General features: G+C 46.3%; 9 protein-coding genes across 9 annotated transcripts; 2 read left to right on the top strand and 7 right to left on the bottom strand.

Annotated features, from left to right (window-relative positions):
- Positions 1-2,883: 2,883 nt before the first annotated feature.
- Positions 2,884-4,624, bottom strand: BT62DRAFT_997609 (uncharacterized protein). Its single transcript, XM_043190663.1, has 2 exons — positions 3,842-4,624; positions 2,884-3,788 (listed from the first exon to the last, which is right to left on the bottom strand). Exons 1-2 carry the CDS (start codon positions 4,455-4,457, stop codon positions 3,100-3,102), a joined length of 1,305 nt encoding a protein of 434 aa, XP_043034169.1. The 5' UTR covers positions 4,458-4,624; the 3' UTR covers positions 2,884-3,099.
- A 1,795-nt stretch (positions 4,625-6,419) lies between these two features.
- BT62DRAFT_1012444 (uncharacterized protein) lies at positions 6,420-7,060 on the top strand (the record flags this gene model as incomplete). The annotated part of the gene is made up of 2 exons (XM_043177928.1): positions 6,420-6,556; positions 6,613-7,060. 2 exons carry the CDS (start codon positions 6,420-6,422, stop codon positions 7,058-7,060), a joined length of 585 nt encoding a protein of 194 aa, XP_043034168.1.
- A 3,008-nt stretch (positions 7,061-10,068) lies between these two features.
- BT62DRAFT_575427 (uncharacterized protein) lies at positions 10,069-10,966 on the bottom strand. Its single transcript, XM_043181454.1, has 4 exons — positions 10,696-10,966; positions 10,446-10,638; positions 10,199-10,369; positions 10,069-10,148 (listed from the first exon to the last, which is right to left on the bottom strand). The coding sequence occupies exons 1-3, from the start codon at positions 10,764-10,766 to the stop codon at positions 10,229-10,231; spliced, it is 405 nt and encodes a 134-aa protein (XP_043034167.1). The 5' UTR covers positions 10,767-10,966; the 3' UTR covers positions 10,069-10,148; positions 10,199-10,228.
- A 1,353-nt stretch (positions 10,967-12,319) lies between these two features.
- Positions 12,320-13,019, bottom strand: BT62DRAFT_909977 (uncharacterized protein; the record flags this gene model as incomplete). The annotated part of the gene is made up of 2 exons (XM_043183774.1): positions 12,320-12,838; positions 12,894-13,019. The coding sequence occupies 2 exons, from the start codon at positions 13,017-13,019 to the stop codon at positions 12,320-12,322; spliced, it is 645 nt and encodes a 214-aa protein (XP_043034166.1).
- Positions 13,020-14,338: 1,319 nt separating this feature from the next.
- BT62DRAFT_956748 (uncharacterized protein) lies at positions 14,339-15,175 on the bottom strand (the record flags this gene model as incomplete). Its single annotated transcript, XM_043188384.1, is given in 3 exon segments — positions 14,339-14,421; positions 14,480-15,064; positions 15,080-15,175. 3 exon segments carry the CDS (start codon positions 15,173-15,175, stop codon positions 14,419-14,421), a joined length of 684 nt encoding a protein of 227 aa, XP_043034165.1. The 3' UTR covers positions 14,339-14,418.
- A 1,950-nt stretch (positions 15,176-17,125) lies between these two features.
- Positions 17,126-17,666, bottom strand: BT62DRAFT_1012440 (uncharacterized protein; the record flags this gene model as incomplete). Its single annotated transcript, XM_043177927.1, has 3 exons — positions 17,126-17,321; positions 17,442-17,510; positions 17,569-17,666. The coding sequence occupies 3 exons, from the start codon at positions 17,664-17,666 to the stop codon at positions 17,126-17,128; spliced, it is 363 nt and encodes a 120-aa protein (XP_043034164.1).
- A 2,565-nt stretch (positions 17,667-20,231) lies between these two features.
- BT62DRAFT_1080677 (uncharacterized protein) lies at positions 20,232-20,973 on the bottom strand (the record flags this gene model as incomplete). The annotated part of the gene is made up of 3 exons (XM_043179600.1): positions 20,232-20,445; positions 20,498-20,512; positions 20,741-20,973. The coding sequence occupies 3 exons, from the start codon at positions 20,971-20,973 to the stop codon at positions 20,232-20,234; spliced, it is 462 nt and encodes a 153-aa protein (XP_043034163.1).
- Positions 20,974-21,783: 810 nt separating this feature from the next.
- BT62DRAFT_909992 (ribosome recycling factor) lies at positions 21,784-22,609 on the top strand (the record flags this gene model as incomplete). The annotated part of the gene is made up of 3 exons (XM_043183775.1): positions 21,784-22,176; positions 22,238-22,474; positions 22,526-22,609. 3 exons carry the CDS (start codon positions 21,784-21,786, stop codon positions 22,607-22,609), a joined length of 714 nt encoding a protein of 237 aa, XP_043034162.1.
- Positions 22,610-23,214: 605 nt separating this feature from the next.
- Positions 23,215-24,166, bottom strand: BT62DRAFT_575288 (uncharacterized protein). Its single transcript, XM_043181453.1, has 2 exons — positions 23,913-24,166; positions 23,215-23,857 (listed from the first exon to the last, which is right to left on the bottom strand). Exons 1-2 carry the CDS (start codon positions 23,919-23,921, stop codon positions 23,267-23,269), a joined length of 600 nt encoding a protein of 199 aa, XP_043034161.1. The 5' UTR covers positions 23,922-24,166; the 3' UTR covers positions 23,215-23,266.
- Between the last annotated feature and the right edge of the window lie 312 nt (positions 24,167-24,478).

The following is a 24,478-nucleotide window of genomic DNA, read 5'->3' as shown; positions in this document are numbered from 1 at the left end:
AGCTTCACAGCAGCACAGTAGGATCTGAATCAGGATGCTGACTAAGCTGTCCCATGGTCCTAAGCACCAGTCTAGGTGCCCTGACTAAGCAGAAATAAGGGTCAATCCTGAATAAATCAAGGAAAAAAGAAAAGAAAATAGGAAAAATCATAACAATATGCCATAAGATGTCTAATCATTTCAAAAAGTGCTTGCTTAATTCCCAAATACTTGAGAAAGCAAGCAGATCATGCAAGAAAATTGTGAAGTGAATGAATCTTGTGATTGATTTCAATTTCATTCAATATAAAGCTTGAGTGAAATTTGAATACTCTCAATGACAGTGCAGTGATAATATCAAGTATGCTTGCATCATTGATGATTAAGATCTTGAGTTGTTCCATTCAAATTAATAAAATATCATAAGGAACCACAGATCTATGTGGCTCAGTGGAGTGTTTTGGCAGGCAGATATGGCATTCAATGAGTGTGGGCATCTGAGTGATGTACCAGATGTCTGCCAAATGGATCAGCCTCCCCAAGAAATGTATCAGGAAGCTTGCATGAAAAGGCCTCTCAGAGACCTCAAATATACAGGAGATATAGGCATGTTAAAGATGTGGCAGTGAGGACAATGCATCAATGCTGAAGTCTCCCTGTGTTGGGGTGGAAGAGAGATGAAACTCTGCAAGCACTGGCAAAGAGATCTTCCCCAGAATTAAAGGGAATCTCTCCAGGTATTATGGGTGCACATGCATATTTATCATTTTCCAGTGCATAGATTTTTTGAGGATCATATCAAAGATATGATGAGCATAGTCATAGTCCTTGGCAGAGCAGATACTGTTATAATGACTCCTTATTGTTACCTGTAATAGATGTTGTGCATAGTGGAGAAAGTGGCAGGCTAAGATCTCTGCTAAGTGCTGTGTGAATGAGGGTTTCACAGTGATGACTGACTATAATACAGGTGAGGATAATGTGAAGTCCCACCAATATCCACAGAATTGGGCCAGAGGCCACAAGCCCTTGATCACATCAAGGTCATTCTTTAGAGGATGCACAGCTCAGGAGAATATCTCCAAGAGAATGACCCTTGGAAGACAACAGATAGGCAATAGCAGTACTTTGCATCTGAAAAGTGAATGCTCCAATCATTCTTTTTGGCACTTTATGAAGAAAATTTGCACCTCTTGAATTTGGATCTCTTGTTCATATGCAGTGATATTGTTTTCAATCTAAGGTAGATCAGCATCTAGTAATGGCCTCCTCTTAGGAAGAATTGATGTTACTGTCAGTTCTCATTCAGATTCACCATCTAGGAGCTGACTGGAATCAGCCATTGTGAGTGTAGCAGTAAAAGGCAAGTTTCAAAGACAGCTGCATAATACACATGCTTTTAATCTGTGCAATGAATCAGACTGAGTCAAGGTCTCATTTCAATGTTGTTTCACTCATCAGAAGCCACTGGCCAATTCCCTTGTTGGAATTGAGAGTGATCAAGATTGATCATACCAAATGTAGTATGCCAGACTTGGCATCAATCCAGAAAAGTCTGAAAACTTTGAGATGATCCAAGTACTCAAGTTAGTCCATTGCTGACTGAGCACAGAGACTCTGAGGCAGTGTAAGAACTTATTAGAATATTATAGAAACACATCACTTATAGTATATAAGTAGCTATAATTTTTCCAATAGAGAGGATACTTGTTACAAAACCCCAACTACAGTTGTGTACTACAACTCTTCTATACTCATCTACAACTCTTATCTCAATCCTAAACATCAACATCCCTTGTTTTATATGGCCCAGTAGAATAGTCTATGTTTCTGATCATGTCTCAGTTTTTCCTTTAGGTCTGCATATTTAAATAACTGCTGAAATTCAATTCTGAGAGCTGGAGATGATGGTCCACTGAGTGAAGACACTGCAGAGTCAAATAAATTATTCAATCATAGAACAGATGGTATTTCAAGCTTTAAAGCTTCTCACTGTCCATATGTTGAAAGTATTTCTCCTATAGGCTCTGCCAGACTGATGCAGTTTAGTGCTTGGGAAATGTCTCATAGAGCCAACCCTTGACTCTTATGCTGATCATCAGTCTTCATGGGCCAGAGAGGTATTGGGAGCCCCTTGTGATACTCAATAGGCTACTTCTCAAGCTCTGCCATTGCTCTCCTTCTCACAATGCACAAATGTAATTCCATCTGTATGACACCTTTTAATGTCAGAAATGTAATGGTCTTAAGCATGAAAATGTTTGCATGTCACACTCAGAGCACCACAAAAAATGAAGAAGATGCTTGAGATCAGATTCAGGTTGTGGTGGCTTTAGATAATATGGGCACTTGCGGTCAATGATTCATTCCTTCAATTTTGGCCTGGAGCACTGGTCCAGAACAGAAGGAATCCTGTCAATCAAAGTCAGCATCTGGATATTGTTATAAATGGGCATGAGAAAGGGCTGTGTACTGTTAAATTAACACATAATAAGTACATTTCAGTAAACCAGCATGGATAAATGAAAGCACATTGTGTTGGATATTTTTAAACCTCGGTGTTGGAAGTCTCAATGTATTTTTTAGGGTGCAAACCAAGACATACAGATTCGTTCATAGTCGGTATGCAGCTTGTTCCGAGTTGTTCTCGGACAATGGTCTGCACCGAATATCTGGAGGCAGTGTGACTCATGTTTTGAAAGAACAGACACCGAATGAGGCGATGACTCACGGATGGGCTAACGGAAGGAGAAAATACAGATGCAGGGAAAGATTAATGGAGAGGTTTTATATAATGAATTTCGAGAATGCACATGTGAGCCTCCGGTTTTTAATGTTTACTCATCGATTGTCATGGTTCCGGTATATTCTGTAAGGATAGGATGTGTATGTTTACTATTAGAGCTCAAGCTGGACGACTGGTCAGGATATAGACGTGGTTCGGCTCTTACCCCGCCGGTTTCTTCTGACATCTGATTAGAGCTGGGATTATAGCATCTCGCAAATAGCACAGGGTATCATGATCGCCACCATGGCGCGAAGAAAAAAGAAAAACACAGAGATAAGTAATCATATTCAACCACAGAGCCCAAGCCCACCAATCGCACTCGTCTACAAATATCAACCAATCCTCTTTCGTTTCAGCTTTCGTGGAGACTTAATCGGCGGTGATATCACAACGTCGCGATCCATCACGGATGCAACCTCCTCGAGTGTATCCTCAGCCTTCACAGATCCAGGTGCCTCGCATACATCCGCATCCAACAGCGCCTCTAGTGGGTCCTTCCAGAAGCTCGTCGAACAGTCCGGGTCGGAAAGGTTTGGGAAATTAGGCGCTGGGACAAAGAGTGCAGGAACGGATGCAGCGGCGGCGGACCTGTATCCTTTCCCTTGTTTCAGCCTCGCGATGTCTTTTTCTAAAGGGCTTATACACAATACTTGCGATTGGTATTGGGCGTGCAGGATTTGCAAGAGGTCGGTTTTCGGAACCGGCGTGGGGGGGTAGTGGATGGTATCGGTAGGTGTAGGCAAGTCTTTTGAGAGATTGGGCGAAGGATCTGTCGCACACACAGGATCCCTGGATGGAAATGTCGGTATCGGTTGTCCCCATACCTTTGTGCGTTGCCACGATTCGAGATACTCCGACGCCTCTGTCGAACGCGAACTTGTCTGATCAGTAACCCATACCCAATCGCCGCCATCCTCCTTCGCCAACCCTCTCATCCACTGACGCGCCGTAACCCCATTCTGAACGCGCTCCTCGTCCAGTCTGAATCCCTTCCACCCTTTCAACACCACCCATTTCCAATCTACAATTCGATTTCATCGGCTCAGAACGTTGACAAAAAAACAAACGACCCACAAAACTTGACCGGATCCTTCCGATACTCCTGCTCCCCATAAGTCTCCCAAAACAGCTGGAGATGCTTCCGGTCAGCAAACAAACACCCCCACCGATACCTCACCAGCGCTCTATCAAACACCGCGCACCGCCATGCAGCACCCAGGCCCTCCGAACCCATAGCCCTCCTCGCCTCTCCCAAGAACGCCTCGCACAGCCTCGACACATGCAACACCCCGCCCTTGAACTTTTCCCACTCCTTCTCATCCTCGAGGACCAACCGAAGCGAGAACCACATGAACTCTCCGACGAACATGAGCGGGATGCGGTACGAGTTGGGGAGCATCGTCGTCGAGCCCTCCGCTGCGGTGATGATGGTCGTCCATTTGGAGTGGGGTACGAGAGCGGGGACAGAGAAGGAGTTCGTGATGAGGTGGCGGATGATGTCATCTTTCGACCATGTGGAGGCGTCAAGGTAGTCCAATTCTGCGGGGTGTTCCCAGCCTTGAGGAAGAGGAGGTAAGGGAGAATGAAGGAGGTGGTTTGTGGTTTCGAGTTGCTCCTCCTTCGGTTCTACTTTCACCGCGCTCTCCTTTTCTGTCCGTCGTCGAAGTTTCCGCGTTGGATGGTCGTGCATCTGTCTGTGCGTGTCGGAGAGTGTAGTGTAATTTGTTTAGACAAGAAAGCGGGGCCCGCAAAAGGAAGAAGGAAACACAGAGAATCGTGATCGCAGCCTCGGAGTTCGAGAGCGGTGATAGAGAATCCATATCAGAGCCCGCTCCGAATCGTAAAGGGCGGGAGAGACAAAGCAACAAACTTGCCAAAAATGGCAATATCCAATGTCAGCGAAAAAAAGTGGCCCGGCAACGTGATATCTTCTTGACTGCTACTCTAGCCATTACAGCGGGGTCCTTGTATCCTGTCAAGTATACTTCATATATATACCCCGTTCCTTCCTACTCCAGCCCACCTCTGTGCTCCCTGATCCACGCCAAATGTCCGAGCATAAGTCGTCCGTCACCTCCAAAATTCCCAGTACGAAGGATCTGACGGATGAAGAAATTAGATAATTACGGTAGAGAACAGATCTCGGTGCGGTCTTTCCATAATCCATACACGCGTCCGCTTTTGATTAACCGCCATTGTACCTGGCACCAAGGTGGTTCTGACTCCGTGACCCTATCAATTGTTTTGAAGAACCCCATTTGACAGAACGAGAGACAAGGAGACAAATGAAAAAAAAAAAAAAAGGAAATTCGTACACTCCTTATTGAATATAGACAGAGGGATTCGAACCCTAAACTGTTACCTAGCAGACTCCTACTCTAGATTTATGTGCAACGTTAGAAGAAAAGAGAAAATTCAGTTAGCAATGAAGGGAATTTGCGATAACCCGTGAAGAGAATGTAATCACCATGAAAAAGGGGTCCCTCAGTCATCATTTCGGAGATAGGGAGTCGAACCCATCCAGCCATTTCACCTTACATCCAAACGGTTATACCCGAATCATCTTCGACAGCCCACCCCATCATGATTTGGGGACAGGGATCAGAGGCCGACTTAGCCTATCATCCGTTCTTTCTTGCTGCTTCTAAGCCTAAGTCTCAGTAAGCGATCAGGTAGATAAACACACACTTGAGAAACGACATCTGGACTGACTACCTGAAAGCTAAGAGAGCACATCCCCAAGCGGAATTCTTCCTTCCCAAATCCATACACGCAAAAATAAGGGATCGAGTGCGTAGATGAAGAGGAAAAAAGGCGGTAAAAATGTTTTTTCCTCTTGACATTTCATTCGGATAGGGGGAATCGAACCCTGAGCTAAGTCATAATCCATTACGCTACTTGTACTCAAGTGTTCGCTGTTTACGCCCTGTGAAGAGAAAAGTAAAACCGTGGACAATGATCGAGATCCATCAGGGTTAATGAGGGGAGGGGGGAATTCAACGTCAAATCCCAAAATTAAGAAAAAGGGACAGCTTGCACATTTGTCCGCGCACAATCTCCGTTCCTTGTCATTGTTCAAAGTACTTCCATCGCAGCTTGCTATCTCAACGGCTATTCTCAACAAAGGACTAGGAACCTACGCTGGACAAAGGGATGGGTGGCGCTGCTCTATGCCGTTATCACGTTCAAGAAATCGGACTATGGGACAGCACAGGTTATTCAGTGGTGGGTAATCAACGGAATTGTCAGAGGATATACAAAGGAAGACATGGAGACATGGAAATGCTTATAAACGGAGCATAATCTGCAAGAAACCAACTGGTATTCGCAGAGATTCCGTTGATCTGCAGAGGAAAAGCCATGACTCAGGCCTCATCATGAATACGATCGTCCACCTTCACTCTATTTCTATGATCTTGTCTTACGTCTACACAATTCCACTCTCGGTTCCTATTAGACTTGTTCGAACTTGGCCACGGAAGCGTTTACTAAAAGTTTCTTTGTTACCTTTCCTCCGGGTCACTGCATGAACGCACGAAGATATTGCCTTCCGGAGATATTTATTATTCGTTTTTACTGTCGTGCGGTGATTCGGTCCAGCTTCCTCATAAATGGGATGGCAATGTTACGTCGATTCACGTTCACTCTCAAGATGTTTGACGACGACTCTTTTTCCTTGAACTCGCACAACATGGCTACTGGCGACGAATGTATTGCGAGCCACTTTCTGGCAAACGATGGTTTCGCATCATTGTTCGACACAGGTTTCGACTTCGGTAGGATCCTCATGTTAGTCGTCGTTCAATTCCATGTGTTCATCATTATGGGCTCCAACTTCTTGCTAGGTCCATGGACGACGACGACGTCGGAGGCAGCTCTATTGGCACGAACCTTTTGTTTCTACCCATTGATAATATGGGATTCGACGTCCTCGCTGACGACAATTACTGTGCCCACCCTGAATCCACGCCACATTCTTCCACCATTTCGCCCAACGACACGGTCTTGTCATTGCACGCGCCGCCACCTGAGGTATCTGTAACAGTGATGATGGCCTCCGTTCCACCAAGCATGTGGCAAGATGACGCGCAACACTCTCCAGATCCACGCGACATGTACGTGTCTGCCCGACATCTCGAGCTGTCAGTTGTTCACGAGAATGTGATGGGCAATCTGTATCAGAACCGGCTCCGACTAGTAGTAGGCGCGAGAGAAAAGCAAAGGACTTCTGAAAACAGCAACGTCAGAATCTCTGTCAGCAAAAAATGGCGCGACAACATGATATCTTATTGACTGCTACTCTCGAAATTACCGGGGGGTCCTGTTTCCGCTCAAAAATACTTCGTAGCAGCTGATCATATACTTAGTCCACTCTTTCCTGCTCCAACCTACCTCTGTTCTCCTTATTCCACAGCCAGTGTATGAGCATACGTCATTCGTAACCTCCAACTAAAGTCCACAAGTCCCAGTGCGCCATTGGGTAGATAAATACTCGAGAACGACACCATGCACAATAACTACAGAGCTGAGAGAACACATCCCCACCTGGAACTCTTGCCGCTGGAATCCCTACATGATGCATCACCATCCTCAGGTCTCAATGTGCGTTACCAAAAATGAGGGAGTGCACGCTAACTGGCAAGTGAATGTAAAAAAGGGAAATGTTTCTCGAAACTGCACAATTTGGATAGAGGGAGTTGAACCCTGAGCTAAGCCATAATCCATTACGCTACTTGTATACAGGTGTTCGATGTTTAAGCCCTGTGAAGAGAAAGGTAAACTGTGCCATAAAATTGGACAATGATCCATCAAGTGGATTCGAACCTAGGCAGCCGTTGCCGCATTACATCTGAAGGTCAATATGGGAATGAGGGAATGAACTGAAGAAGAGGATTTTGCCGAACCGGTTCCTTTTGTATCTCCCTTACTCACTAGCATATGTATTTGTCCTCCGATTGGAAAACCACTCCCCACGCATGCAGGGATTTCATCTGTGTGTATGTTGTTTCCTGATGAAGATAAAACCCCAAGGAGCAGTTCTAGCACTGTCAAGGGAAATAAGGGAATGTGAATGCGGAAAAATAAATTATTCAAATTATACAACATTGGGATGGAGGGAATCAGACCCAGAGCCACTAAAGAAAGGTGCCATTATACTAAGTATATCTGGAGATTAAATGTGAATCATGGAAGGAGCAGCTGGAAAAAGATGCATGGTTCATCGAACCTCTCCTAGCATGTGGGATGATGCACTCTCCTCTTCTGCAGTCCATATCCTCTTTGAGGAATAAGTAGGTTTTTTTTCCACACACTGTGCCAAAATAACTGACGGAGCACACTGAAACTTAACACATGTCGAGGTTGCGATATACGAGATGAACATACCCTCTGTTACGTTCCAGAGGCGGGCTGGGCCGCATAGCCTGCCTATGGGAACGTTGTGGATCCCTGTGTCTAAGCCGACACTGGATGCCAAGTAGTCTGTGGTGGCTGATGCTGGGAAGAAAAGGGAGGATGATGAATTGCAGTGTCGAAAGAGCGTGAGGAAGGGAAATTACGAGAGCCGGTCGATTGAGCTAGAGGTGATGAGTGTTCCCCTCAGGTGTCTGTGATATGGGCATTGATTCCTTTCCTGTTTCAGGATCTGCTTGACAAGCTCATTAATTCATTTCCGATATCGACAAACGTTTCGCTGACATAAGGAAGATATTGAGTTTAGATGCGTGGAAATGGCAGAAGTGACAGGACAGTCCATTTATCCCACCTATCCTTCCGTGAGTGACAAAAGCTAGCGAGGAGAGTTGTCTTGAGTGTGGTTCCTGGATTCGTTGCTCGACATGAACCGATATGGTGGAGCGAAACAGAGTGTTATTCGGACTAAGCGTTGGGAAAGAAGAGATAAGAGACTTCTTGAGCATCTATCCAGGACGGTTCGTGAGTCAAAAATAGTAGTCAGATGGTGCGAATGGTATTTCCGCATCTCGTTCAGGGTTCCTAGAATGTGAACCGGGGGTAATAAGATAAAGAAGGTCTTATCCACAGTTACAGATGAAAACTTTCATAAATCACTAAGGCAACTTCTGACTACAGAGAGGTTAGAACACATCCCCACACGGAATTCTAATCCATACATGCTGTATCACCATACTCAGATCTTCATGTGCATTACCAAAAAATAAGGGAATGAGATCATCTTGACTTAAAAGTGAATGTGAAAAAGGGAACAGAATCCTAGCAATCCGCCATTCGGATAGAGGGAATCGAACCCTAAGCTAATCCATTACACTACTGATATCCAAGCGTTCGTTGTTTAGGCCCCGTCAAGAGAAAAGTAAAACCGCGTCATAAAAGTGGACTGATTCGTCGAGCATAATTCGGAAATGGGGAATTGAACCCAGACAGCCATTGCACCCGTTGCTTTCGAAGGTCATATGCAAATCAGGGAATGAACTGACGAAGAGGTTACCCAGCCGATTCCTCCACCGTTTCCGTACTCTTTCAAGAAATTGTTTTCAAAAACACTAGTTTCTTCTCCTCCTTCTATAGGGGAGAACCACTCTCAACGCATGCAGGCTTTCGCGTGAATGTGTGTGTGTGAGTGTCGGTTTCTGACCAAGATAAATTCAGACGCTGTCAAGGGAGATAATCAATAAGGGAACGTGGATGTGAAAAAAGTGGAAAATTGATCTATTATTAGAACAGAGGGAATCGAACCCTGAGCACATGAAATGTACCATTGCACCACGTACATGTGCATCATGGGAGAATCGAATCGTGAGGGATGACGACCTGTCTGGTTCCGAGAAAGCGAAAAGGCGAGAAAATTATCCTGATTGCTTCCAGGCCCGGTTCCATAAGTAGCAGATCATTCAGAGTCGAAAGCTTTCGATTCGACTCAAGCTCATTAATTCTCCTCTGCCATCCATTGCGACAGTCTGACGGGAATCAGTTCCTGCAGGAGCAGTATTTACATGCGCCGGCGGTGCAAGAATAGCTGAAAATAATAAGTGGGATACAATATGAACTTCCACCAACTACTCTCGCGCTGCAAGTGCACGAAGCGCTTCCACAGGCCTCGGAGACAGGAATTTCAAGGGTCTTCTGGGAAAGGTATAGATGATGGATCAGCACAGCTAGGAAAGCACAGGCAGAATAATACGAACGGTGAACATGATCTCGGTTGATAAGTAGGGTTCGTAGATGCTTCGAGTGGTAGTGATATAGTAAGGATTTTCTCACTAGGTTAGGCGGGCTTATATAAGATCGTATTCATAGCCGTTTGCCTCAATGACCTGACGTTCGAATGATTCCGATGGACGGGAACAAGGCCTATTGAATGTAGCGCGATACACCTCTGTCGCAGCTAACTTCGGGCTCGGAACTGTGGGAAAGGGATAAATTGGTTGTGGGACTATAGACAGTAGAACTGACCCGCGAGGGCCGCCGGTCGCTGAAAGGGCCTCATTCCAAGGACACAAGCAGTAGAAAGAGAGGAGAATCCCAGAAGTACTCCATACAGGTGAAATAAACCATCAGAAGCACATAATAAATGAATGGAAGAATGTACGCCGTAGTCGTAGTTGATTCCGGCCAGCTTTCCGCCTGTCAATTGAAATTCATAAGCTAAGTAGTAGGTTATCATATACTCATGTTTCGAGATAAGTGCTCTACCGCTCACCATGGAGAACAGCATCCTCCCGCAGAAAAAGGGGAAATGATTGACGTGCAAGGGTAATAAATCCCTCCTTGGTTTGTTCGCTGTGAATACTGGTGGTCCGTACAATACCCTGAAGAACTCAAGGGAGACCTGCTTGCTTGCAAGTATCGCTACCATGGGTGTATTTCTTCCACGATGACAGCACTGCTGGGCACTGTCCCCATCGTGCTGATGAGATCGCTAGTTCACATGTCACATGCAGACAACTTACAAACATCCTCGGTGTGGTTGGCAACAACGATAGCTTTGGGAATGTGACAGCATCACATACATGATCACCATCACGTTCCAAGACCAACGCAGACGTACTCGAATCTGCCATATCTAGATAAAACTATTTGCAGGGACCGATATCTTTCCGATACCCAGAAATTATATGCGTTTAACGTGAATAAAATGGGGAGAGTGGCATGATTTCGGTACATATCCACATCGCATCGAAATCGCGTTGGACCAGAGCAGCCGACAAGCGTATCACGGCATCTCAATGTCGAAGTCAAATCCAAAAAAAAGGATTATTTGCACAGCCACTAATTCCTTCTTTTGTCCATGATCCGTCATTGTTCATATTGAGTTTCTACTTCCATCGGAGTCTTGGAATCTGGTTGCTATCTCGACGGCGATTCTCAACAGGAACTGCACTGGACAATGGGACTGCACATCATTAACAAGGAGTCTGGATATTGGGATGGGTGGTGCTGCTCTATGCTCTTATCACGTTCAAGAAATCAGACTGTGAAACAGCATAGGTTATTCAGTGGTGGGTAATCAACGGAATTGTCATGGGATACACAAAGGAAGACGTGAATCCAACTAAAAGCTGGTAAGCAGAGCAGAAGCTGCAAGCAAACAACTAGTACCCGCAGAGATTCTGCTGATCCAGAAGAGAAAAGCCGTGAGTCTTTCACGTTTGCTATTTTCATATTCGATTCCTAGATACGTCTGATTGAGTCTTATGATACCGCTGTAGACATCATTGGAGCATGTATATGATGACGGGTACATATCCCCTTTGATCTTGTACTTTAGTACGGATACCAAATCAAGGAATTTGAGGCATAGATACCTGTACAAAGTGCGTACTCTGATGTGGTTATATGTTATCATCTAGTTTGTTTGTACCACGCATGCAGTGACCTCGACCTTCCAGCGGAACGACCTTGCCTCTGACTGCAGAACGGAGGTTTGGATATGTACCATTTACCATTTTGTTATCTTGCTCTTCGATAAATCCACCATATCATAACGAGATGCCATTTTCAAGAATAGATCAGCTAGAGATGACGACCGAGAGATTTGCGACCGAGAACACCGGTACACGCTCGGTCCAGATTCTTATTCTTGTTTGCGACTTATTGCGTGCATCCGGATGTTGTGATATTCAACCAGATGGGCATGCCCTTCGGCATATGGAATGCGCACTTTCGTTCACGTCAGATTGACAATGTTCAGGCCGTCGATGTTCGGGAAAGTGATCAGATACTGGCACTTTTTGCTATAAGCCTTTCGAAGACAGTGGGTCAAATTGTTGGTAATAATTGCACACTGTGACTGTAAGAAAATTGTTATCTGACGATGTGCATAGCATACAGAGAGCTCGTCTGTAAGTGTTCGTCCATATTGCGAACATTTTCTCTCCTGTTGTAATCTGCGCTTGGGAAATCAGGGAAAAGTCGTTATGTGTTCGCGTTCTGTTAGCATTAGCACTTGGCCCACACTACATTGCACCAAGATCTTTCTCATGTGGGCCGAAAATACGACTCTCATGAGAATAGTTAAAGAATTTTCATATCTACGGTTCTTTGCTGGTAAAACTAATCATCGTAATGTTATAGTTATTCATTCATCCACTTTTCAATTTCCTCCCCAATGCGAGGCAATTTTTCGTTCCATATATGATCCGCCCCATCAACCGTCACCTTCCCAAATTTCCCCTGCTCGAAACGATGCTTTCCGTCCAATACCCCGGTCCACATATTATATGCCCATTGTGTGGGGTTGAACCATCCCCCAAGTTCATTTCCGCCCATAAGGATTAGCACGTCCGCGGTACGTTCGTTTGGACAGTCTTCCCAGTAACCACCCACTAGTCCTTCGAGAGCACGAAAATACCATCCAGTGAGCCCAAGTCCCAGTGCCCAGGCAACGCTGATTGGATAAGAGACGAGGATGTATTTAATGGGGTTGCTAAAGACTTGACAGCATCGATCATATAGGTTGCCCGAGAAACGAATGGTCGTGGCGTAGATGGCGCCTGCGGAGTATCCCTGTATGATGACGCAGACGAACAGATCACATCCCTTCGCGGAAGGAAAATCGCTCATGAATTTCTCGATTTGCTCTTGAAATATATGCTTTCATATGATTAATGGCCCTATTCGCCTGGAGGACATCTCGAAGGCCGCCTACCTTGTAATCACTGCAGTTCAATGCTCCCATCCATTCTAAGAACCCTGAATGCTCCTTTCCGCCTTTGGTGCCGCCCATGCTTCTTGCCTTCCATATGACAACTCTTGCGTTTCGGTTAACACGCATATACTCAGCAATGACAGAGGTTACGGGACAGTCCATTGCCCCGCCTATGATCCCATAAGCGACAAAAGCTAGCGAGGAGGGGTGTCCTTCCGGTGGGTCTTCGATTCGTTTCTCGAGATGGACTGACATGGTGGAGCGGAACAGAGGAGTGTTATTCTGACTAAGCATTAGGAAAGAAGAGATAAAGCACTTCTTGAGCGTCTATCCAGGATGACCCGTGCATCAAAAATACTAGCCACACGGTGCCAACAGGGCTTCCATATCTCTTTCTGGATTCCTAGGATGTGGCCAGGGATAATACCATAAAAAGATCGTATCCACAGTTACAGATGAAAACTTTCGTAGAATACCACGGCAATTTCTGGCCATCAATCATTCTCGAAATGAATCTTCCTCGCGATATAGTTGACAACAGCCTTGGTTCCGCCATAGCATGTCTTCCCAGCAGGAATGGATATAAACCCAGTCGTTTCCATGTCCGCGGCGTTCGCTCTAAGGTACACGGACTGGAAGAGAGTTTCCAGACGTCCATAGAACAACCTACAGAAATGGGAGGTAGGTCTCACTCACTTCTAGATGATCCCGCAGCTCATTGCCAGGTGTCTCGAGCGAGGTTCACATAAAATTCGCGATACCTGAAAAAAAAAGTTCTATGAAAGGCAGAAGAACAAAAAAAGACTGCTGGCGAGTCCCGTGAAATCGATATAACTTCTTCATCGCGCCTTATTTCATGATTCCTTTCCTTAGGCGATCGCCTTTCCCCAAAACGCTTCGCACAGCCTCGACAATTGCAATACCCCCTCTTGAACTCGCTCTAGTTGTTCCTCTTTCGGTTCTACTTTCACCGCACTCTTTCCTGTTATACGTCGTTTGCGTTTCCATTATCTATAGTATGAAGTGTCAACTCAATGTTACTTGAAGTTCCCTCCCCCCCCGATATCGCATGAGAACTCTGTGTCTGGCGGGGCATGGAAAGCAGTGAGGAATCAATTGAATCATCAGAACAAGTATGCTTCTCTCAAGTCTCACCTTGCTGTATGCATTGACGAGGCTATTAGGCCTTGGAACTGTGAGCCAAGGTAGCCAGCCAAAAGGAAATTCAGTAGATTGTGGCAATCGGGGAGGGACTTTTGAGTATGCAAATCAACCTTGAATCTTCCAAAGTCGACAGGGTCAGTGCCTCAGCATATTGTTGCGAAACTTCAATATTCAACACTTCTGTCAGTGACGAGAATACTAGTTAACTTCATTGAAAACTGACGCTACTTAAACAGGCAGGGGAATTGGGTGCGAGAGAATACACAACTGTAAGTATTTAGCATAGACAGAAAAACAGAGCTACGAATATCCCCACACGTCCCATTTCAACCTCACGTACGGCATGACGACATTTAATTGGTCACTGACAAAATACGAATGAAATGAGCGCTCAGGAGAACATATCAAAAACGGTACCTCACCTTCTTGCTGGCTGCATTGACGAGGCTAAACGTGACAGGTTTGGACTTCTCCCCATTCGGGTTGCTCATTGTCATCGTCAACGTCTCCTTACCAGCACTCACAACCCCATCAAACGTATAATACTCTACAGGAATGCGCAACGTCTCGGACCCATCTCCAGCAGTAGACAGCACCTCCATCGGGCCGACGAAGTCCCGGTTCTTCTTCTTCGCGCCCGTAGCGTCCACGGTCCACTGCCAATAGACACACACTGTGTCCCCGGTATTGTAGGACCCAGGGGAGGGAACGACGATGGTGATCATCTCGTTCACTGCGTAGTTGAACCAGTCAAGTTTCCCGACGTACACGAGCGGAACGGGGTCGGTGTGGCTTAGGCTCAGCGTGAACGGCACCGACGTCGCCCCAGAGGGGTTGCTCATCGTCAGCGTGAGGGAGCTAAAGTCTGTACTGAGAGTACCGGTGAAGATGTAGTAATGGTCAGGCCTCTGGAAGAGGGTGATCTCGCCCGAGGTCGCGATGCTGGAGACGGTGCCGATGTAGGTGACATTGCCTTTTTCGACTCCTTTGGCGTCGACAGTCCATTGCTAGAGGGCATAGACGGGTTCGCGTGGCCCGAAGCCGTGAGGGAAGACGAAGGTGATGGCTTCGTCGACGGCGTATTTAAGCCAGTTGAATTTGCCTCTGTAAACGTACATCTGTAGAAGATGGTGAGATTCACTGCATAGTCCATGAACTGGGCAGAAGAGACCGTATGTTCAAACAATAACAAGGATTACTGCAATTTTGAGACTAGGAGAGTAACACGACACTTAGTAGTTGGATGTCTTCCTTGGGCTCATCCTCACTCTTATATATACGCTGGACGTGAGTTCGTGACGTCTTGTCACGAGCAATAATACGAATAAAATTGGGCATGTGCTCACCCTTACTCACCTCTCCCAAAGGCCAAATAATTGAAACCGCAGCAAGTCTCTTCTGACCGAATGTTCTCCGTCATCATCGCATCCGAGTGTATGTATTGACGCCACACTTGACAGGCTGACTGGAAGACAAAGATCCTTGCATTTTACTCAGACCACGCTCCATTGCCTTGAATGTTGAGGCACCTGTGAGGGTAAGGAAGTGTCTGGATATACATGTACAAAAAGCACCAAGCATAATGAGGGTGGACCTTACGAGGGTACTCGGATCTTTGTGGAGAAAAAGAAGGAGCAAAAGCGATTAAACCGCGATATTCTGGCATAATGATGTCATTAGCGCCGGCGCTGACTGTCCTCTTGTACAGATTGTGAAGAAAATAGGTTGGAGTAGGGAGCGAAATCAATTACGCTGTGCATTATTCTGGCATGATGCTGTCCCTGGCGCCGGCGCTGACCATTCTCTTATCACATCGTCAAGAAAGTAGGTCGGAGTAGGGTCTTAACAGTGTCTGTTTAGTTTGTGTCCCGCTTCCAGAGAAGAATTGCAATCCGATTTTGAGCACTTCACGTACGCGAGGGAGTGAATGATGCGGGATAAAGAATCTTCAGACTTTGATACGACATACTGAGAACAACGGTTATGGCTATCAAGACTGAATGGTTGAGATGATGACCGTCATCGTCCTTGATGTCGGGGATACCAGCAAGATTATAAGGCACCTATGACTGAAACTGAGGTGGGTACGAGTGGCGTGATACACAGGCAAGGATAGAGTTGCCTTTGGACTCGGCAGTGCTGATAGCGTAGTGATAGGGTGTTAACGACGGATGGTATCGCAAGTGGTATGGCCGGATAACTTGGAGAGGTATATTATATGGACTTGCATGGCCTTGGAAGTGCTGTGTGCTTGCTCAACAGCATGAAAAGCAGCTCCTCAGTTGGGGGCCTGGGATGACCTTGCTCTGGTGCAACGGACGGGAGCACCCCCTTCCGTGACCATCCATTGTAACGATTCCCACCACAGCAGAAACTCTGGCCAAAGCATACCGACGGAATAGACTCGAACTTCTGACAAGTTGCTGTGACGGTGGACCGTTCAGGCGCAGCAGACCGAGTCGCGAATCAAGAAGGGGCCCAGGACGTCGGTTGAAACCTTCCAGGGAATAACAACTTTAGTTATTGCTACAGACAAGAAGGAAGGAGCGGAGAAAGTACTAACAATAGATAATCCGGGAACGGCTCGGGGCTCCTCAGAGCCGCGTTACGCAAATCGAAGACCTGCCTAAGACAGCTCGGCAACCCTAAGGGTAGGAAAGGCGTGGAGCCTGCACAGATGTCACGATATAAAGTCTGGCTGTCATAGGCCTTGGAGATTCGGCGCTAACAGATGCATCGATTGCACAAGTCCAGCGGTGATTGTTCAGGACACCAGATGATTTGAGTCATCGGACCAGGTTAATGATACGCATCGCCTTCAAGACCGGACAAAGCTTTGATCACCGACTGCTCTCAACGTCTAGCTGTCGGTGGACGGTCCGTTCGATCAGAAATCATTCGGATGTGTCCCGAAATAGAAGCAACACGTCTTTGCTGACAAAACAAAATGTTCTTGGGCCCGAACCACGTAGTGGTCTGGCTGCCATAACTGTTTACCATTGGAGATGTCAATGAAGGTGATGAAAGCGCACGTACTGGCATCAGCACAGATTGAATGGGTCGGATGGTCATTGGTTGTCCGTGCCACATTCCTTATTTGCACCCTGCTCCGGAGAAATTCGGCGGAGGGCGCGTCGGAGGTGGAGTTTGTCGCCCAAGGGCATAATCACGTTAATTTGGTGTTTGCGCTTGGGACAGGGCAGGGCGAGGAGTGAGCAGAGGACGTGGTCAAGTGGGTGTATGCCCCCGCCTTGATTACATGACCTGTCTATCCCGTGGATGCGTTAGACTAGCATGCAGAGAACTTTTGAATGAAAAATAGCATGAGGCAATACTACATGACCCAATGGCAAGAGCTTTCCTCTAATCAGTGCGAGGATTTACATCCATAAAATGATGGCGAAGGTTGCAGCAGAGTATCGCTCCAGGTGGGAGTCGAACCCATCCTTCTGTCTGCAACAACCAATGCGTAAGGAACGTATATCCTCTGGCCATGGCACAATGGGATTACCTTTCTTCGAGGCCTCGAGCGCTAACATCAACATCCTGTACGTGAATTTGCAATTCAAGTGTTACCACGAGATAAGGTGGACGTACATTGACCCACATGGCCCTAAATTAAAACAGTAGTCATAATGCTTCGATGTCTCTTTGTCTAGGAGTCAAATCCAGTGCCCATCACATAACCAAGATATGTAATAGCATAGAGAGTATATACCTCAAATAGCCCCATACCTAGGTCTCCCCTTACATACCATCCAGTAGCCTTTCACTTGAGCTATGTACCATGATGTACCACACCATAGCTTCACAGTACCAATTTAGTATTAGTATATACAGTGACAACAATAGTCATTATCTCATCTATTCTCTCCATACAGATTACCCTTATGTGAGCTTACTGATCTAATGAAGACTAAAAATGAGCATATGATATTCAATGATATAACAGTAACTATAGTGAATCTAATTAGTGCCCACCACTAGTTCCCATTCCTGGCTCATCATGTCATCACTGCCATCTTACACTGTGTGTTTATATCTTTCAGGTGGTTGATGTATCAGGCATTACGTGTTGCCTCATTCAGTTCTTGTGCCCTGAAATGTCCATTTACTCATCCATTGATAGTGTTCAACCTGGAAAGCACAATAATAAGACACATTACCTGAATAACACAGAACATACCAGAGTTACAATAAGAGCCAGTGTCTCAGGCTTGATCAGATTGAAATCATCTTTCCAAACAAGCACAGAAGCTTTTGCAATGGCCAAAGAAGTATTCAGTGATAATCACCAGAATAAACTTGTTCTTGAACTGATAGCAGATAGCCTGTGGATCCTATGGCAAACCAATGAGATGTATCAGAGTGGTTCTTAGAAACCATACCTTGCAAGTGAATGCACTGCCCATGGTTGGCATCACATACTTTGCTATGTTCTGCTTAATAGTTCCCTTATCATGGTGGCATGGAGGTAAGTAGCAACTGACATTTCTCCTGATGCATTGTGACCAACATTGTTACCTACAACAATGAAAACGGGACTTGCCCAGGGTGAAGAGCACACTGAGAATCATGTCAGCGGCCTCGCAGTATCCGAGAATGATGATAGATAATCTATATTCAGAAAGCCAGCTCTGAATCATAATCAGTGTGACAAAGGACTTGCTGAAAACAGTAATATCCAAATCGACCTCAGCCAAAAAGTGGTGTGGCAACATGATATCTTCTTATTGACTGCTACTCTCACAGTTACTGTGGGGTCCTTTCCTCTCAAAAATACTTTGTAGCAGTTGATCATATACCTAATCCACTCCAGATCACTGCAGACCACCTGTTCTCCTTAGTCAATGCCTAGTGTATGAGCAGACATTGTTTGTAACCTCCAACTAAAGTGCACAAGTCCCAGTATGCCATCAGATAGACAAATTCTTCAGCATGACAGCATTGACAATGACTACAGAGCTGAAAGAACACACCCCTATGCAGAACTCTTACTGCTAGAATCCATACAGATTGCATCACCATCCTCAGGTCTCGATGTGCATTACGAAAAATAAGGGAATGAGATCATCTTAACTAAAAAGTGGATGTGAAAAGGGAACACAATTCCAGCAAATCACCATTCGGATAGAGGGAATCGAACCCTAAGCTAAGCCATAATTCATTATGTTACTATATCCGAACGTTCGTTGTTTCGGCCCCGTGAAGAGAAAGGTACGACCAAATCGTGCCATAAAAGTGGACCAGATGAAGTATACTTCGGGAAGAGGGATTCGAACCCAGGCAGCCATTGCACCCGTTAGACCCCAAGGTCATATTCGAATCAGGGAATGAACTGATGAAGAGGACTGTGCCCAGCCGATTCCTCCACCGATTCCTTACTCTTTCAATGGATTGTTTTCAAATGCACTAGTTTCTTTTCCTCATCTCTATAAGGGAGAACTACTCTAAACGCATGCGGGGATTTCGTGTGAATGTGTCTGTCGGTTTCTGACAAAGATAACTTCAGGCGCCATCATTAAGAGAAATCATTAATAAGGGAACGTGAATGTGAAAAAAGTGGCAAGTTGATCTACCATTAGAACAGAGGGAATCGAACCCTGCGCACATGAAATGTACCATTGCATCACGTACATGTGAATCAAGGGAGGAGCAACTAGAATCGAACCGTGAGGGATGATAACCTCTCCGGTTCCCTGGTACATATCACCAACCACTAGGAGAAAGCGAAAAGGCCAGAAAATTATCCTGATTGCTTCCAGGCCCGGATCCATAAGTAGTAGATCATTCAGAGTCGAAAGCTTTCGATTCGATTCAAACTTATTAATTCTCTTCCGCCATCCATTACGACAATCCGACGGGAATCAGTTCTTGCAGGAGCAGAATTTACACGCGCCGGCGGTGCAAGAATATCTGAAAATAATAAGTGGGATACAATATGAACTTCCACCAAGTACTCACGCGCTGCAAGCGCACGAAGCGCTTCCACAGGCCTTGGAGACAGGAATTTTAAGGGTCTTCTGGGAAAAGTATAGATGATGATCAGCACGGCTAGGAAAGCACAGGCAGGATAATGCCAACGGGGAACATGGTCTCGGTTGATAAGTAGGGTTTGTAGATGCTTCTAGTGGTAGTGATTCAATAGGGTTTTTCTCACTAGGTTAGGCGGGCTTATATAAGATCGTATTTATAACTGTTTGCCTCATCTGAAACCGCATCTAAGAAATAGAGCAGGATATGACTGGTCGATGAAATGGCGCATGCAGATCCAAGAAATGACGCAGCGCAGATGACCTGACGTTCGAGTGATTCAAATGGACGCGAAGAAGGCCTATTGAATGTAGCGCGATACGCTTTGGTAGCAGCTAATGTCGGGCTCGGAACTCTGGAAAAGTGACAACTTCGCTGTTGGAATATAGATAGTAGAGCTGACCCACGAGGGCCGCCTGTCGCTGAAAGGGCCTCATTCCAAGGACACAAACAGTAGCAAGAGCGGAGAATCCTAGCAGTAATCCATACAGATGAAATAAAACATCAGAAGCACATAATAAATGAATGGAAGAATGTGCGCCGTAGTTGTAGTTGATTCCGGCCAGCTTTCCGCCTGTCAATTGAAATTCATCAGCTAAAAAGTAGGTAATCATATCCCCATGTTTCGAGATAAGTGCTCAACGACATACTATAGAGAGCCAGCATCCTCCCGAAGAAAAAGGGGCAATGATTGACGTTCAAGGGTAATAAATCCCTCCTTGGTTTGTTCGCTGTGAATACTGGTGGTCCGTACAACATCTGGAAGAACTCGAGGGAGACCTGCTTGCTTGCAAGTATCGCTACCACGGACGTATTTCTTCCACGACGACGGCACTGCTAGACACCGTTTCCATTGTGCTAATGAGGTCGCTTGTTCACACATCGCATGCAGCCGCAAGCGTACCGAGAGAAGGTTAAGAGTCTGTCCGTAAATATCATTCTAGACTGCGCGTTTTATAATTCCTCGGAGGATAAACGCGAAATAGTTGGGAATACAAAATAACAGGAGAGGGAAAGTTCCCAGTGGACTTGCGAGGAACCACTATCTACCTACGCAGTGTGGTGGCACTGCGGCCAGGTGAATCGATATGAGATTCACCAAAACACATTATAGACATGGACTCGTGATCGTCTCCCTAGTCAAGGATGATTAGAGAGACAGACACCAGTCTATTTACAGATATAGATCAGAGGACAAAACTTACCCATCTGCGCTTTAGAGGACGCTTCGCGACATAGTTGGACAAGGGGCGTCGAAGCGCGACGATATATCTCTCATAAATAAATCCAAGTTACAGAAACATGTTTTAATACGCGATTAACGAAGTGTTAACATCACCTGAAGATCAGTCGCTATCGGATGGCGGCTTGTTGAAGCGACACTGCGACCACAATAACAGGGATATTAAGCAATATGCCCCTTGACAGGTCAAAAAGCCTACGCCAGGTTATACTTCTTACAGGACGGAAGATCCGAATACAACAGGCGTGCAATGCTGCGGCATTTTGTCATATATTAAACGCCAATGTTTGGCTGAGAGTCGGGTATATCCAGTGGTCAGGATGCAAGGAAGAGTTCCTCGATCGGTTGAAAAAAAAAGGGACCCAGTCTCTTCGGCTCTTCGGGCGGATATAGGCTGGATAGCCCACGTGACCAGTCAACCAGATTTTTCTTTCACCCCCTCCATCCAAAATGCAGGCCCTCTTTCATTCCCGTCTCTCTCTATCTAGGTGCCTCGCACTACGATCATTCACCGCTCCGCTCCGCCTCTATTATTTTCGACGACCCGTCCAAGGACGGAATTATGCCAAGAAAGCCCAGTCGACGTCGTCACTAACACCAGGTTCTCTGCAACCACTTAGCAAGCCAACGGACATTGCAGAGCATGCGAAATGCGAGGAAAAGATGAAATTATCGGTTGAATGGTTGAGGAAAGACTGCGCTGAAGCCTCCACCCGTGCTGCTGGGCGGGTGACCCCCGCCCTACTCGCGAGTGTCCGAGTCCTCGGCCAGAAACTGGAAGAGGTGGCAACGGTCGGGGTACGGGACGGAACTGTGCTCGTCGTCACGGTATTCGATGAGGAAGTGAGTTTTCGTTTTCCGTCGTTCTGTCTGACCATGTCAGCTGGCTGACGAAACCTAGTAGAAACTGAAACACGTCGAGGCTGCGATATACGACGCGAAGATACCCTCCGTCACGCCGCAGAGGCAGGATGCACGAACGCTGCGGATCCCTGTACCTAAGCCGACACTAGACGCCAAGTCGTCTGTGGTGGCAGCTGCGGGGAAGAAGGCGGAGGAAGCGCGAGTGCAGTGTCGAAAGTGGCATCAGGTGAGCGTGAGGAAGGGAAAATATGACAAGCGGTCAGTTGAACTGGAGGTGGTTAGTGTTCTCCGTGATTTTCTGTGAACCCTTCGTTGATTCCCCTCGTAGTTTCAGGATCTGCTTGACAAGCACATCGCCTATATCGACAAAATCGTGGCGGACATGAAGAAGACATTGGGGGTTTCGCGATAGGAAGAAGACCGGGATTCATCGTTGCGAACATATCAGTGCAATATAACGACAACTGACGTAAAGGCTGCTTTGAATTGGTTTCTAACAGATCTATACCAAATGCAAGAAAATCACAAATGGTTAGCCCGACGCGGCAATTGATTTGCATCTGAGAATACCGGAGAACCTCGTTTCCTAGAGATTGGTTCAGATTTTTGTGCTCTCTGACTCGTGGTCATCGGTGGCGCCAGGATATTATGATTTGCAAGAATGAGGCGAAGGTGTACGCTTTGGCACGCGCTTCTCACGGACATGAATTCACGTCTTTGTATGCAGCTTTTCGATGAAGGTTGGTGAAAGTGTTCTTTTTTCCATAGGGAGCACTGGACTGAGGGTACATGGTATATGTTTTGATGCGAGCCCGTGAGAGGCCAATGTTTTCTATGGATATAGCTCTGAAGGATATACGAATGCGGGAATTGATTATGGGCCGTTGAGCTAATACAACAGTCAGTGCGGTGACAGAGTCTATAAACAGGCTGTAGGTCTGAAGTAAATTAGTAAGTGAACAGTTCATCAACTCAGGACTGTAGCTGAACTCAAGAATGAATTCTCTCTGCAAATAGAACATTTATTATATAGTACAGTTCTTCAATCAAGTATATCAAATCCCATCGTTCATCCGCTTTCAAGCGCTACTTCCGTGCAAGCCGACAACGCCCTTTTCCACAACGCATTGCTCTCCATAGTCTGCCTATCACCAACGATGATCAACGCTTTCCGCGCGCGCGTCCACATGACGTTCAGCCGTCTCGCATCGTCGACGAACCCGATATCACGCTCCGCATTCGCCCGCACGGACGAGAAGACGATGACGTCGGCCTCTCTCCCCTGGAACGAATCGATAGTCGCGCAGGTGACGTGCGCAGGGAGCCGGTGTTTGAGCTCGTCGATCTGTTTCCTGTATGGCGACAATACCGTGATGGATAACGATTCGGACGGAGTCAGGAGGGATATCGCCTCGTGGATGACCTCCACCTGGCCAACGTTGCTCTTGGAGAGACCGCCCATGTCCTCTTCTGTGGAGCACTGGATGAAGACAGTGGGTGTGGGTATGTTCAGAGGTGGTGCGCGCATCGGCCACGGGAAGCGCGTCTCGGTGAGGACGGAGAGAACGGCTGAGGAGTCAGTCAGCCCTGAGCGGAGCCGACCTTCATAAAACTCTCTAGAAGGGAATTCAGCCAGTTCTTGAGGGAATCGGTATTGGATCTAGCATCACTATCAGTAAGCCGATGTCATCCCTCATCGTTTAGTAAAAACTTACGTCAAGCATCGTTTTAGAGATTCCGGGTTTCTCGTCACCCGTGTATAGGCGCTCAAGTAGGGATACGTCGAACTCGAGCGCTTTGCCTAGCTTTCTGACTGTCGGGCGTAGCTGGACACTGCGGGACCTCTTAATCAGTACTGCTTCATTTCCACAAGTGTGAATATTACTGATCGCCAACTAGGATCGCGCGTTGGGTCCCTTTGACCAGCGGGATGAGGGCACAGGGTTCTGTTATCTGGGATGCTTCATCGATGAGTGCAATATCGAAATCCGATTTCCGTAGGATTCCAAGCCCGGCGCCTACATAACAAGTGAGATTACAGGCCTGCGTCACAATCCAAAACCAGTTCGTCATTTACCTGCGCATGTCGTGAAAACAAGAATAGCATCTTGAAGCCGCTTCTGTGCCTGCTTGAAAAGCCTGTTATTTTCATTCATATCTCCACCGACACGTGCATCGATCGTGTAACTCTGGAGGTCCTTGTTCACTTTGGATACATCAGTCGCAACTCGGAGGATCTGTTCGTCTCGAAGGTAGTGGCCTTCATTGTTTTCCCTAACGA

The sequence above is a fragment of the Guyanagaster necrorhizus genome (genome assembly GCF_019112545.1).
Source record: "Guyanagaster necrorhizus MCA 3950 unplaced genomic scaffold BT62scaffold_46, whole genome shotgun sequence".
Lineage (NCBI taxonomy): Eukaryota > Fungi > Basidiomycota > Agaricomycetes > Agaricales > Physalacriaceae > Guyanagaster > Guyanagaster necrorhizus.
This window is presented reverse-complemented; position numbering and strand designations above follow the sequence as displayed.

Coding starts and splice junctions, on each gene's coding strand:
- BT62DRAFT_575427 (XM_043181454.1), bottom strand. CDS start 10,766: ATGGTGATCATGTATGTGATGCTGTCACATTCCCAAAGCTATCGTTGT. Junction 10,639..10,695: donor CAACCACACCGAGGATGTTT/GTAAGTTGTCTG, acceptor CGATGGGGACAG/TGCCCAGCAGTGCTGTCATC. Junction 10,370..10,445: donor GGAGGATGCTGTTCTCCATG/GTGAGCGGTAGA, acceptor TTCAATTGACAG/GCGGAAAGCTGGCCGGAATC.
- BT62DRAFT_997609 (XM_043190663.1), bottom strand. CDS start 4,457: ATGCACGACCATCCAACGCGGAAACTTCGACGACGGACAGAAAAGGAG. Junction 3,789..3,841: donor GAAGGATCCGGTCAAGTTTT/GTGGGTCGTTTG, acceptor ATCGAATTGTAG/ATTGGAAATGGGTGGTGTTG.